Below are 15,663 nucleotides of genomic sequence, written 5' to 3' on the forward strand. Positions count from 1 at the left end.
ATTCATTTGGTTCACTATAGAGTGAAGTCTTCAGCATTTGTTGTCTATAGTAGCCAGTGTGCTCATGGAGCAAATGAAAACTTGCTAAAAATAGACTAACTATACAAAGTGGATGTTTCTTATTCGCTTCACAAATTGTCACTATATGAACAAAGGAGGACTTGAGATACATTTAGTCATGGGATTTATCTCCTGCATTCTTGAAAGGAGAATGCGCAAAGGGGGGGGGGGGGTAGGATGAGAGAGGCTATATGTAAAACATGTGAAAACGATCACGTGACCTACGATGTTGATGTTGTTGGGAGGGTCGCCAAAGGTTTGCATAAAAATTTCCTTCACCAAAGCTAAGGAATGTGTAAGTTGTGTCCCATGCTCTCAAACCTTTCAAAGTCTATCCCAATTCTTGTGCCGAGTGAGAAATCGAAACTTCTTGGAAATGATGGAAGCTAAAGATTTAATGTGTACATTCCTTATTGATGTGTCTTCTATGTCAATAAGTTATAAACGCGACGAGAAAAAGAGCATTATGTTACTATCTTGTTGTTAGATGCTTGTTGTCTTATGCAGATAAATCAAATGGAGGTAATACTCAATAACGAAATCCAATAACACAGGCGAGAGGCCAAAAATATAAGAGAGTCGACGCTGGTAATGAAGGTCAAACAAGAGTAAGACGTGTAATAATAACGAAGGGAACTGTCGAATGTTGCCAAGCCAAGTCTCTATGTCTTTGAAAACTGCCTCTCTCTAAAGCCTTCAGAAGTATTCTGTTTACATTCTTCCTAAAAAACCTAAGTCTGTAAACCATCTGTAGGTGAATCAGTTGTCTGTAAACCACCTGTAGGTGAATCAGTTGTCTGTAAACCACCTGTAGGTGAATCAGTTGTCGGTAAACCACCTGTAGGTGAATCAGTTGTCTGTAAACCGCCTGTAGGTGAATCAGTTGTCTGTAAACCATCTGTAGGTGAATCAGTTGTCTGTAAACCACCTGTAGGTGAATCAGTTGTCTGTAAACCATCTGTAGGTGAATCAGTTGTCTGTAAACCATCTGTAGGTGAATCAGTTGTCTGTAAACCACCTATAGGTGAATCAGTTGTCTGTAAACCATCTGTAGGTGAATCAGTTGTCTGTAAACCATCTGTAGGTGAATCAGTTGTCTGTAAACCACCTGTAGGTGAATCAGTTGTCTGTAAACCATCTGTAGGTGAATCAGTTGTCTGTAAACCATCTGTAGGTGAATCAGTTGTCTGTAAACCATCTGTAGGCGAATCAGTTGTCTGTAAACCATCTGTAGGTGAATCAGTTGTCTGTAAACCACCTGTAGGTGAATCAGTTGTCTGTAAACCATCTGTAGGTGAATCAGTTGTCTGTAAACCATCTGTAGGTGAATCAGTTGTCTGTAAACCACCTATAGGTGAATCAGTTGTCTGTAAACCATCTGTAGGTGAATCAGTTGTCTGTAAACCATCTGTAGGTGAATCAGTTGTCTGTAAACCACCTGTAGGTGAATCAGTTGTCTGTAAACCATCTGTAGGTGAATCAGTTGTCTGTAAACCATCTGTAGGTGAATCAGTTGTCTGTAAACCATCTGTAGGCGAATCAGTTGTCTGTAAACCATCTGTAGGTGAATCAGTTGTCTGTAAACCACCTGTAGGTGAATCAGTTGTCTGTAAACCATCTGTAGGTGAATCAGTTGTCTGTAAACCATCTGTAGGTGAATCAGTTGTCTGTAAACCATCTGTAGGTGAATCAGTTGTCTGTAAACCATCTGTAGGTGAATCAGTTGTCTGTAAACCATCTGTAGGCGAATCAGTTGTCTGTAAACCATCTGTAGGTGAATCAGTTGTCTGTAAACCACCTGTAGGTGAATCAGTTGTCTGTAAACCATCTGTAGGTGAATCAGTTGTCTGTAAACCATCTGTAGGTGAATCAGTTGTCTGTAAACCATCTGTAGGTGAATCAGTTGTCTGTAAACCACCTGTAGGTGAACAATTTGTCGGTGAACTATTTCTCGTGGAGCCTGTATATTGTGATGTAGATCCAGATATCTAATTTAAAATTAATCTGTAGGCATTTGTTTTAACTCGACAACAATAGTGTAGCCAGGTACTCGTCAGCCCGGTTTCAGAAATCCCACGTTAGGTAAGTTGGTTCACACTGAACACTAATTGAGATATCTAATGTGAGATTCTATTTCCAAGAAAACAACACTTAAGACAGACAACACACTAAGTACACTGTGCTCCTCACGGGGTCAACTAAAACACAACACAACTTTTGGAAGCATCTTTGTTAAGGTCGTTGTTTATCCTACTCAATAGATAGTCAAAAAGGGGGGGGGAGGATTTCGAGCTCAAGTTTACAATTAGAGGATGCATGGAATGATTTTAAAAAAGAGTCATAGTCACGACCTCGAGGGGTGGGGGAGGAATGTTACATATTTTCCGCTGATAATTACAGTGAAGTATCGGCATTATCACTTCCGGATTACCAACGCATATAGTGTCATTGTCTACTCTTACAAATAATTATCTCAATTGGTATGTACATTCCGTAATATTCAAGAAAGACAAATTTAAAAAAAAAAACGAGCATAATTTTATTGATTAGAATATGTTTACATTGCTTGCATAAATAGGATTATTAGAACAAGTTCTTTTTTGTGACGGTACGCACCGGTACGGTGTACCGGCACTTTTTTCAATGTGGGGAAAAATTATTACTTTCCTTGTATTTTAAAGTTTATTATTAATTTATTAGTAGTTAAAAGTTAGGCAATCCATCACTGAGTACCGGCACCTATTTCTTTACAAAAAAAGCACTGATTATAACTAAAATTATTATTATTATTAACTATTATTACCATTAACAATGTGACTCGTTAAAACTTAATAAAACGCTGCGTTTATAACTTGTCCATTTATAGTGATGCTTGGATCCGAGTAGGCTTTCCCAGGAGCAGGTAATTATAAGACTTCTGTCTTGTTTGTATTAATGGTAAGGCCAAAGTCTGAGCATGCTCTTGAGAAGTCCCTGACGATGCTCTGCAGATCATTTTCAGTGCAGGCATTAAGGGCACAGTCTTCAGCAAATAGCAAGTCTCTGATTACTGCTGAGTTTGTTTTTGATTTTGCTTTAAGCCGCCTCGGGTTGAATAGGCCACCATCAAATCTGTATGTTGTATTTATCCCGTTGTTTTCTCTATCTGTGAATGCCTCTGTCAGCATAGCGGAGAACAAGATACTGAACAGTGTAGGTGCTAGGACACAGCCTTGTTTTACCCCGTTTGATACTTCGAAGGGCTCTGATGGGAAATGTACGAAAGGATGGTAGATCTTCAATTGGGCTTACGGTGACAAAAGATAGTCTTTATCGTGCTCCCCTCGCTAAGGAGCTGAGCCTGGTATGGTTTCCCTACTCGTCACCCCCTAAGGCCGCCTCTGCAGCACACGGTGCTTTTTCTTGGCAGAGCTTCAACGCTGCTGTTTCCAAACTGTATCAGAACTGACGATCATTGGGACAGATCAACAGGTGGAGACTATGAGATGATCCAAAGTCGCTTTAGGACTAATTGAGACCTACAATAGTACAATATGAAATGTATGAACGGATGGTAGATCTTAAATTGTTACCTGCTCCTGGGAAAGCCTACTCGGATCCAAGCATCACTATAAATGGACAGGTTATAAACGCATTGGACACATTCACATATCTTGGCAGCACACTCTCCAGAAACGGAAAAATCGATGGTGAAATCGACCTGCGCATCGCCAAGGCCAGTGCATCCTATGGCAGACTGTCTAAAAATGTCTGGAACAGACGTGGTATCACCACAAATACAAAGCTAGGGGTCTATAGAGCCGTCATCTTCCCTACATTGCTCTATGCCTCAGAAACATGGACAGTGTACAGAAAACATGCAAAGAAACTGAACCACTTCCACATGACATGTCTGAGAAAAATACTAAATGTCAAATGGCAAAACAAAATACCAGATACTGAAGTCCTTCGAAGAGCGTATCTACAAAGCATCCACACAATCCTGATGCAGTCCCAGCTGCGATTGGCAGGTCACGTCTACAGAATGGAAGACCACCGCATCCCTAAAAGACTTTTGTATGGCCAACTAAGAGAAGGAAAGCGTTCTCAAGGTGGTCAAAGAAAGCGCTTTAGTGACACCCTTAAAGCTTCTATGAAGGCGTTCAGCATATACCCAGGCACCTGGGAGACAGAGTCACATGACAGAGCATCATAGCGTCGCGCTGTGAAAACTGGCGCAGAGGTTGCTGAGGAAAAAAGAACAATGCTGGCAGAAGAAAAACGCCAGAGAAGAAAAGCAAAGCAAACGACACTAGCTCCAGCTGGAATAACCTGCCCAGTGTGCGGCCGAACATTCCGGACTCACATAGGTCTCACCAGCTACATAAGGAGGGAGGCATAAAACCCCAGTGCAAAGCCCTCAGCCCCCTGGATGACAAAGTGGTCATCATCGAACCACGATGGACGAACTATATATATATACATTTCCCATTGTACTATTGTAGGTCTCATTTAGTCCTGAAGCGACTTTGGATCATCATCGTGGCCCTGACACTCACCCAGAGCCTCACGCATTGCTAGGGCCGCCTCTGGTCGCCGGCTCCTGATTTTTCCTCAGGATTTCTCCTGAAACCTAATCCTTGTTTGGGCATAGCTGCAAGAAGCAGAAGTTGTAAACCAAGAGTTTTCCCTTATATGCTGGTAGCCAGCCACGAGACCATTCTGTCTAAAGCTATTGATTTAGGCGCCAATTTCTGGCTTTTACCCTTTTACAGTACCTTTATTCAAGTAACTCCTTCATGGGACCTGGGTGGTTCCCTGCTGATCTCAAAAAACAGCTCTAACGATTTTCCTAGAAATTTAGCAGTTGATGATTATCGCTGAGAAAAGAATTACTAGCTCGTTGGCCACACGGGGAAAACTCTAGCTTGACCGTTATAATTTATAACTATAAAAAATGTAAATTTGGCTAGAGACTAAATTTAGGTTTAGAGCCAACATGGCGTCATCAACCGTATTACCCTAAATGCAATAACTGAGTAAATTTGAAGTTGCTTCAATTTTATTGAAGTTTATAAGAGTTGCCTATATTTTTGCTTAAATCTAATATAGATTTTAAGAGTTCCAAATCAAAACTTTGGTTCTAGTGTTAGATCTAGATGTCCATTTGATGAAAATCTTATCTTATCTTATACAATACAGACGTTACTTCAAATAATAAGTTGATTACATCCAACGCGTCATGCATTTAGTCATGCATATTAACCAATGACCTAAAATCTTCTAAGTCACTGGTTTTCCTGGCTGGCTCAGGCAACCCATTCAATGCTCTAATAGCACTAGGGAAGAAGAATCATTTTTACTAATTTATCCTAGCATATGGAGCGAGCTCGATACCCGAATTGAACTAAAGAATTTTAAAATTATTTTATTATATTTGAAGTTTAGTAATAGAGAGATATGTGTTTAAAAAAATATATTTTACATGTATTTCTTGTTTCCTGTCTGTGAGAACTATTCCTTTTGTTTCATACTCTATTGGTAAATTTCACATCGATATATTATTTTGCTCTTTTCATAAATATTAATCCTAAGAAATTTAATTGAAGAACGATAAATATAAAATGTTTTAAGTAATATCTTCTATTATATTTCTTCTTTTTTAAACTGTCAGGTAGAGTTGAGCCTTTGGCTTTTGGAACTCTAGGCCAGCAAAAGTGAACAAGAGCTCCCTCTCACTGGCCTGAATGAGAACAGTGTACCCTATTCTGTCTGGCAGGGGTCAGACTCGCGGCCAGAGGCAGCGTACACTGGGACCTCCGCCATTTTCCTTTTCTATACCAGGCTAACCTTGCAGGACACGTCATTTATGTAACGGCCCTTCCTACGATCGTTTCCACCCAGGCGCCACTCTGAGGAGGGGTAGCATGCCCGGGCTACTATATATAAGCGAAAATACCACTGATCTATCACGAGATCTCTTAAACTATTGCCCGTATCCGCATCAAATTTCGTACAAAGGTTCCTTTTACCAGATTTTACCTCATAGGTGCTAACTAAAATGCTTTTTTACAGATATGCAGCCTGACCGCCTCAATTTGCGAAAATCCACAAGCTCTATCAAACCTTTGTTTGTTTGTTTTTATTTGGTATTTTCCCAAAAGGCCTCGGTCTAATTAGAAAGCATAAATAGAAATATGAATAATTTGAAACATTTCAATTCTTACAGTCAACACATTACAAAAATCCATTACAAAAGTTCATTCTGGTCCCCATTAGTCGCAAGCCCATGCGAAACGAACCTCTTCGAGCCATGATTGCTACACCACTGCTAGACACGCACATTGGAATTGGATCTGATATGCGCTCTGGACTGTCATCTCGATGGTACAGGGATAGAAATTCGAACCATGCCCTCCGCCCTCCCCCCCAGCGTCCAGTGGAAGGTCAGGAAGGTCAGAAGTAGGATGTGATAATCTTTAATTCTGAAGGAACATCCGAAACAAGAAAACAAACAAAACAAATGATAAACTTCATAGAATTCATAAAAACAAAATAAACTCAATTTTTAGTGGAAATAAAACCTAACATGCTGTCGATGTCATATACATGATACAAATTAAATCCTAAGAGGTTGCATGATCCTGAACACTAGTGTGTTCTCGCTATTTAGTCTGTCCACGAGTACGTTCTTTCTCGGTCGTCACTTCACTTTTAAACACCGCACGTCTATTTTCAAAATGGCTCAATGCAATCCAGCGTTGGTCTAATAATAGAATCCTAGTCATACGATCGCATCGACTCGAACGTACATATAGGGGCCTACACACAAATACTGTTTGTTATACGTTATTTAAAAAAAAAAAAACTTTAAATTTAGCTCTAAATTCTTTTAAATAAATTGTTATAAAATACGTCGAATTATATGTAGGGGTGGGGGGATTTCGGTGCTTGTTTACAAAAGATTTAGTAAAAAATGAGTTTTCCAATGTGCTCCGCTACAAGTCTATAACCTGGCCAACAAAATACACCAATGCATGATAGAGTGAACTGAACTGTCTCTTTACTCTCGAATTCAAAGCTAAATATGAAATTTAAAAAATATTTTTTTTAAATATTAAATTATTGTAGCTGAATATTGAAATTTTGAATATTATTATTTTATTTTCTATTGTTGTGTAGACAAAATGATTTAAACTAATAACATGTTTTCTATGGTAAGGAAAAAAAACAACAGGTAAAATATTGTCATTCAGCTATTAATGAAATTCTAATTAATAATTAAAACTAATTGTGTGTGTGTTTCTGTGTTTGTTTTGTGACTGCATATTTGGCACGGTCCCCCCCCCCCCTTCCCAAACAATCATGCCCACGGAATTAACCATCCCCCTCCCCTTTTTCATTCTAAGTAAGTATTTTTTTAAGCAGTGCGGGGCGCCCACATTCTCGTATAACAACTTAATAGAAGAGCGTGCGTGTGTGTGTGTGTGTGGGGGGGGTCATTAGCAGTTGTCTATAGGACCCATGTAAATCATTAGGTGGTATCCTAAGACACCTCCCTGCCTGGCGGACCCATTCCTGCGAAGGGCCACTCTACTGTTGTAGTATCGACTTCAATCCCGTCAGCTTCTGTTCTGACAAACTACCACCCAAAAAGATAAACAAAACGATGACAACTTCCTGTTGGTGGGAGGTAACTCGTGCTTGACAAGGACAACTCTGTGACGAGAGTCAACGTCCCTAAATGGACCTTCGAACCCAAAATAAAATGTAGTTCACATTTCTTTCCAGTCCATGATCTAAAAGACTTGAAAACACCGGCGGAGAAAACAGGTCAAGCTCAGTGTAGAGAGAGGGGGTAGGGTGCAAGAAGAAGAATGGACAAGAAGAAGGGGTTCCATTCAAGAATGTAATAAAAAAAAAAGGAAGACAGAGAATTACAAAGCAGTTAGGTGACAGTGTATATTTGAGAGGTACACCTTCATTCAGAAGTACGAACAATGAGATTATTGCATGTCATGAGCAGGGATTTTTTTTATCAGTAGTCTATACTAAACATGTATTTAATTTTAGTGGTATTCGTAAGGCCATTATAGCCGGATTTGTTAATGGATATAAACACTCCACCACTTTGCTTCCAGTGGAATGTGTCTTTAAACAACCTCTGGCAACCAATCCAACTCGTGGCCTTCACGTGTGGCTCAGATATTGGGCCCGGCGGACTATTATCGCGGACAAGAAAAGAGGCAAAGTATGCCAATAAGTAAGCAGGAGGGACTCGTAAGCCTTGCTGGCTACTCGCCTAGGAGAAGGAAAGCTTTAGATCCAAACTTCTTCTCTTCGGGAAAAGGCTTCAGTAGTCAGTGCTACACCCTGACAGGGCCTGCAACGCCGTTGATCCCAAACTGTATCCAGTACTGACGTAGATCTCAGACTGTATCCAGTACTGACGTAGATCTCAGACTGTATCCAGTACTGACGTAGATCTCAGACTGTATCCAGTACTGACGTAGATCTCAGACTGTATCCAGTACTGACGTAGATCTCAGACTGTATCCAGTACTGACGTAGATCTCAGACTGTATCCAGTACTGACGTAGATCTCAGACTGTATCCAGTACTGACGTAGATCTCAGACTGTATCCAGTACTGACGTAGATCTCAGACTGTATCCAGTACTGACGTAGATCTCAGACTGTATCCAGTACTGACGTAGATCTCAGACTGTATCCAGTACTGACGTAGATCTCAGACTGTATCCAGTACTGACGTAGATCTCAGACTGTATCCAGTACTGACGTAGATCTCAGACTGTATCGGGTTGTGCCGTTGCTTTGGATACACCAGCTTTGATTTGAATAGTTGCTACTTTAACGTTGAAGTTAGTCACATCACTTCACATCGAGGGCCAAAGAAATGACAGATTCATAGAGTGAAAGTAAAGTCAAGCCTCAGAATATATAAGACATTACAACAGACTGTCTATTGCAACGAGACATTTCCAGGATGATAAGACAATAATTGTTACTTTATAGAAACACCGCATCAATTAAATAATTGAATCCTTCTATGAAGTCGTATAAGTCATGACATGGAAATCGCATCCGTCCGTGGCTTTTAACTGGGGTGGCTGCCTGGTAGTGTGTATGCGCTTCGGACTGCCATCACGATGGCCCCGAGTTCTATCCGCGGCAATCCAGTACCGCACTGCATGAGTTAGGTCTAGGAAGTTATCTGGATTTTATTCTCTCCTAAGCAAGCGAAGTTAAAGATTCTTTTTTTTTTCGGTGGCTATAAGATTGAGGTGGTTTGTCAAGTTTAACCAAATAATGGCTAGTATTCAGAGTTAGGAGTATTTATATCAGAAGACAAAACGCTTAAATACACTGTATTACACTTTATTTTCATTATAACAAGATTATTGAAACTCTTAGAAAAAGCATTCGGTGTTTTACCAAAGTGTAAACGCGTTATTTTATCAGTTACCTACTTATTTACAGAAGCATCACTAGAGTCTGTTCTTCATGAATGTCAATGTTCAATTTCTCAAAGAAAAAACAACAACAAAAATATCTTAAAATTGAAGAACGTATCAATACTAGAAGCGACAATAATAATACCATCCAATAATAATGACAGACAGGCAATAATAATGAGATCCAATAATAATGAGATCCATTAATAATGAGATCCAATAATAATGAGATCCAATAATAATGACATCCAATAATAATGACATCCAATAATAATGACATCCAATACTAATGACATCCTATAATAACGACTTCCTATAACAATGACACTGATCGGTTGATTATCTTTTTGATTTTGAAGAGTGAAAAATCTGACCAAAAGTCAAGGGTTCTCCATCCATTTAGATATTATTACTTTTTGTATTCCAATGGTGTATCTTTCATGTTTCCGATGTGCCTTCAGAGCTGAAGATAATCTACATCCTAGACCAGTATGAGCAAACTAAGGCCCGCGGAGAAGTTTCATCCGGCCCGCCAATAGTTTATAATAATAATTAAAGATAACAATTTTATTCACATTTTTTTAAATTCATAATTTGAGTACGAGTTGAAACATTGAAGTCTGTCTCAATGGCCATGACACTGTGTTCGTTCCTTAGGGCTACAATATATCCCAATACTTCACTTTTAAACAAATAGTTTTAGCATCCTGATCTGATGACTAAATGAAAGAAAAATCAGAAAATCTCCAAAAAGAAAAATTACTCCATCAAAATATTTGTATCAAAAGTGTATATTTCTAAAAAAAAAAAAAAACGCTACATATGCAAGATATGTATTGCTAAAAGTAATTTTTTTTAAGTTCTGATGGCGACTTTGTAGAAAAAAAAATTTGATTGAAGTTTTTCAAGTTGTATGTCCTATTACGTCAAAATGATTTTAATTCTGTAATTTCATCTCGAAAAACTAGAACAGCTTGAGTCAAATCAATACATTACAGATAACATGGGACTGCTTCTCCTTTGCTATGAAATAAAGTAACTTTGTGAGTGATACTGCGCAACTGGTTGTTTTTTTGTTGTTTTTTTTTGTAAGAAAAAGTACTTTGCGTGACGACAGGTTACTATGCATGCGTTATTAGAGAGAAAGAACAAAAACGTTTTCCTGAATTTATGGAAGGTCTAAGAATTTCGAAAATACCTACATCCAAAATAAGCAATGTTTCCATAGATGCAGTTCCAAATATGATAAAGAAAACATTTGGATTTGTTGAGATTTTCCGACAAAACCACCCAGAGAATAATGTTGTTTATCCTACACTGCATCACACATCAGGACATCCTTTGTCATACTGCCTGAAATGTACAACCAGACTCGTTATAACTGTAATGCTTGTTTATCCATTTTCCCCCCTCTCCCGCTGGGCTTACTGTCACACAATGTCAAAAAGTCAATGCTATGCGTTATGAATACACTTGTGTACTTTGCTACTCGAAGGTAAGAAAACTTAGTTCCGGACACATTTCTGAGCGAATTTGGAGCTAAAAAAAACGGAAGAGTGTCTTTCATGATTCAATTTGTCTGCGGAATATTTGAAGACTCTGCATGGGCTTTCAGATTGTACGAATTAACTATTTAGGTGGGAAGCGTGGTCCAATAAGTGCGCTTATTGGCTTGGCTATGAAGGAGGCTCGAGGTTCGACACCCGACTCGGGCAGAGTTGTGTTTGGTGAGCGCCTTGAAGGCAACACGGAAAAACCTTCTCCTAGATACCCCCCCACCCCCACTGGACAACAACTGAGATTGGACCAAAGCGCTCTGAGCATGCTAGAAGCATGAAAGTAGCGCTATATAAAAGCCATAATTTAATTTATTTATTTAAGGAAAAAATCCATTTATTGCCAGCTAATACAACTTTTTTTATTTAGGCACATTATCTAGCTTAAAAGGATTTGTCTTATTTTGATACTTTAATTCACTGACTGATGTGAAGATAAGTTTAGGGATTATGAAAATACTTTGGTAGCTTCAGGCCAATATGTAAGCCCTTTGTGCTATTGAAAAATAAGATATTTTCATAATGCCTTTTAATGTGTATTGATAAGTACTAAAACCATGCTTGTAGCATGAATTAATTGTACTCAACCTAATAATCATCTTACATAATTAATTCGAAATATTTATGAGCAGCCTAGAAAATAAATTCTGTGTCCAAAATAGATAACACACTTTACACTTCAAAATAACTACGTCCCAGCTTAAACCAAATTACGTCGAACACTCGCAACATAAATGTTTACACAGTATTCGCTTTATTTTGAAAGCCATAGATTTCACACAACATTTCTGTGCTTTGATATTTAATTGTATGACCCGCTAAAATTGTTGGACCACTTCCTAAAAATGTTTAGACGGGGTGATGGCAGCGGATAGGAACACGGGACCATCGAGAGGACCGAACGACAGTCCAGCGTGCATACCGCGCGGCTTGAACAAACATTAAGGTTGCGATGGTGACTTTTGACATGACATAATATACAAGTCAGTTTCTGAAGTATACCGGTAACATTGTTAATTATATATAGTTAAGTGTTTCCATCGCTTGTAACTTTTGATAGTGGCGTCTTGCAACTTTACCAGAAACATTTGCCTATGTTTCATCAGACGCAATCGTCCAGTCTCGTGAATGGAGGTGGTCATTCAGTGGCAGTTTTGATCCTCGAAGCTTGTTCCAACTATTCCTCTAGAGCGGTGGTCTTCACTCGTTCTTTACCCACCGTCCCGCTTTTCGTAGGTTTCGCCCAACAGATCTGTTCCGTTTTATTTCCGTCACTATGGAGGGGTCACTTCATAGAGCTTGTCTATTTCTTGGTTGGTTCGAATCCTCCATCCAGTTTCCTCATGTATGGCACCATACATTTTTCTGGGGATTTTTCTTTTCCAACTACTTAGAAGATTTTTTTATGTTTTTTTATCAGCGTCCAAGTTTTGCTTGCATATATGACTACAGGTCTGATGGTTTTGTAAATGGTTTTCTTTGTTTTCTTAGATATAAGTTTTCTTTTTAGTTTGTGATGTGTGTTATAGAAGGCGCTATGGCCTGCTGCTAGCAATTCCTTATCAAGCTTCCTAAATATTTCAACGTTTCTACGTTTTCAAACGTGTGGTTAGTAATTTGAATATGTTGTTCTTCTGCCTTATTCCCCCCCCCCCCCCAGAATACTACTTGTAAAGACACGTGAGAAGACAAATTTAAATAAAATGTCATTTATTTCTTGGCTTTCAGGCTGTCAGTATCGTTGGAGCATTACTTTTCAAACTAGTAGCCTAGTAAAAAATTATGTCATCAGGGCCGCCGCTACCTATTGTGCAATGTATGCATTGCACGCAGGCGGCCGACTTTAGGGGGCGACCAAATCATTTTTCCAAGGTTAGTTTAAAAAAATTAGGTAAATAAAAAAAAAACTTAAATATTTTATATAAATTCTAATTATTCCATTACCATTTAAAGTATAAACTATATTCGTACATGAGAAATTATTTCGGAAACTAGAAACAAAAAAAAATAGAGCAGCGTACGAGGAATTCCCACGGGTTTTTTTTTTTCCATAGGCGGGCGCCTACTCATTTCTGGCCTTGAATTTTCGTGGGTTGTTTGTAATATTTGTTTTAAGTCGAATAGCCCGCACTGTAAGTAGATCTATTACTGGTAATTAAAAAGTCAATTTAAAAAATATATTCACAGGTGGGAAGGGGGGAATGGCGCAACGTCCTGACAAAAAGGGGTGTTATGGAGTGTGTGTGTTTCCTAGGCGGCGGTAAGAAGAGTTTAAGCGATTGATTGGGGGTTATGAAAGAGTAAAGACTTTATTTTTGCTGTGAGCTAGATTTTCTTTAAATATCAGTTTATTTCATTACTATTAGAGCTATATTTTATCTCAAGTTAAATCGTAAATAATAACAATGGTATTGAGTTTTTGTTCACAAATAATTTGTTCAAGTTATTTAAAGTTTAGTTATTAAAAAATATAAAACGCTTACATTGGTTCAGATGTATTAGCTGTCTTGAGCTACAAGCCAACAACCAACCAACAACAGTGTGGTGGGGGGGGGCGGCGAAAAAATGCTCAGACCCCAGACTTGACCGGAAACCTGCCGTAACTTCAACTCTACCTCCAGGAAAGACTTTTTTTACAACGCTTAAAAATTACAGTGAACTTTCATGACTTTAATTTGGATTCTATACAGTGTTCAATTAATATAGGCTAAAAATAAAACCTAAAAATTGTGACTAAGTTTCTTTTCTTTTTTATGAAATTCTAAAAAAAAAAAAAAAAAAAAAAAAAAAACTAAAACACTCACAGACCTCACTGTGTAAGCTTACATTGCTCCTCTGGGCTCCAGCTTCTAAAGAGGGCTAGAACGAAAATGTTGTTATCTAGGGAGTCGCCACCCGGGAATGTGAGAAACACTTTTACTATGTTTTATTTCAAGTCATTGTTGACTTGTACTTTGGATTATTTACTTTGTTTTAAACTCAAGAAAAATATTCATCACTGAGTTGCTTCATATGTTGGATAAATTTTTAGGCAATTCTGAATCTGTGTATGAATCTGTGTATGTCAGATGATTGTGGATTCAATGCACATCTCTCTAAAATACAATCGTGATAATTAGTATGAAAGTGTACAGACCGTTGAAGTAGTTCTACTGTCAATGGTTTTTGTATTTCGAGATTTTTGTGTGGATTGTGCTTTAACATACAATAAGTTAACATATCCACGTCCAGACCATATCAAGGTATCGAGAAATTGTATATAGATCATGATTATTTCCGCTGTTCATTGCTATTGGAGAACAATAGCTTATCAATTATAATCGTCGCAAATACAAGAGCATAAGCCAGTTGTCAGAACGAGATCAGTTTTTAATGTTTACCACAAATAACCAATATGTTAGATTTCTGTAGGTTTGTATATCCGAAATTGTTCCTGGTGCATGGTTCATAGTTGTACTTGAGGGATACAACAACGGTCCGAATATGAAAGGAAAAATTGGAATGGTCTCCAAAAAAATGGATTTAAAGCAAAGGGCACTTTTAGAAGTGTCTTGTTCAGTCTTAATGGACATTTTTTTCTAGAGGAAAAAAAAGGAGGAGGGGCGGCATTTTTAATTTCGCACGCAGGCGGTCACAACCCTCGCGGCGGCCCTGTATGTCATTATCGTTGGAGCATTACTTTTCAAATTAGTAGCCTAGTAAACAATTCTGCAGTGGCGTAGCTAGAGTATATGATGCCTGGTGCGGTACCTCATCTTGATCCCCCCCCCCCCCAAAAAAAAAACAACTAATTAATAACATTGCAAAACCTGTTCAAAATAATATGTATTCATTAATCAAATATTGTTAATTCAAAAAAAAATCACTTTTACATAAACATACTACAAATGAATTTTACGCGCTTTCTTGCTGGCAAAAGTATCAATAATTGTATCGAAATCCATTTTTTTCCATGGCCAAATTATTGAGTCGTAAATTTGTCATCGTTGATCGCAAATAATTCTTGATCAGTTATAAGTTTGGAAAAACTTCTCTCGCATGTAGCGACGTTTACCGCAATAGTAAAAAATATGCGAATCATGATGACGATATTCGGGACTGAATCATCTAGCTGATATTTATTTATAAAATTCAAGAGCTCAACAGGTCTTTGTTTTGGAAATTCGGAGGCTTCTGATGAAACTGTGACAAACCGTTGAAGCCTCTTTCGCTCCAGCAGAAATTCGTTTTTATCAATGTCGCTAGGAGTACTATCGAGATTGATTTCGACCTGAGGATTTAATAGCTGGGAAGGCGACAAAAATTCATATCTATCTGCTACATTATGAAGTTGCTCGAATCGGGTGATTATTTCTTGAACAATCCTGTCCAAGGTAGAATAAATTTCCCTTCGTAGCTCTTCTTTGTGTGTAAGTACAGAGTAGTCACTTTTCTCACCAGGCATCTTTTTCTTATGGCCCATACGTTTTTGAGGTTCTGTACTGATTCTCAGATCTGAGCACACGCTTTCGGCAAAGGTAATGCCGGCTTCAGCGATGTCCTCTCGATTACTACTTAAAAATGTCTCTAATGTTATTAGTTTGAGTGTGTAGT

The 15,663-nt window shown here is 38.3% G+C and overlaps 1 protein-coding gene across 1 annotated transcript; it reads right to left on the bottom strand.

Moving 5' to 3' along the window:
* Positions 1 to 791: 791 nt before the first annotated feature.
* Positions 792 to 4,614, bottom strand: LOC129926860 (clumping factor A-like). Its single transcript, XM_056033327.1, has 2 exons — positions 4,599 to 4,614; positions 792 to 2,020 (listed from the first exon to the last, which is right to left on the bottom strand). Exons 1-2 carry the CDS (start codon positions 4,612 to 4,614, stop codon positions 792 to 794), a joined length of 1,245 nt encoding a protein of 414 aa, XP_055889302.1.
* Between the last annotated feature and the right edge of the window lie 11,049 nt (positions 4,615 to 15,663).

Source organism: Biomphalaria glabrata, chromosome 6, assembly GCF_947242115.1.
Source record: "Biomphalaria glabrata chromosome 6, xgBioGlab47.1, whole genome shotgun sequence".
Lineage (NCBI taxonomy): Eukaryota > Metazoa > Mollusca > Gastropoda > Planorbidae > Biomphalaria > Biomphalaria glabrata.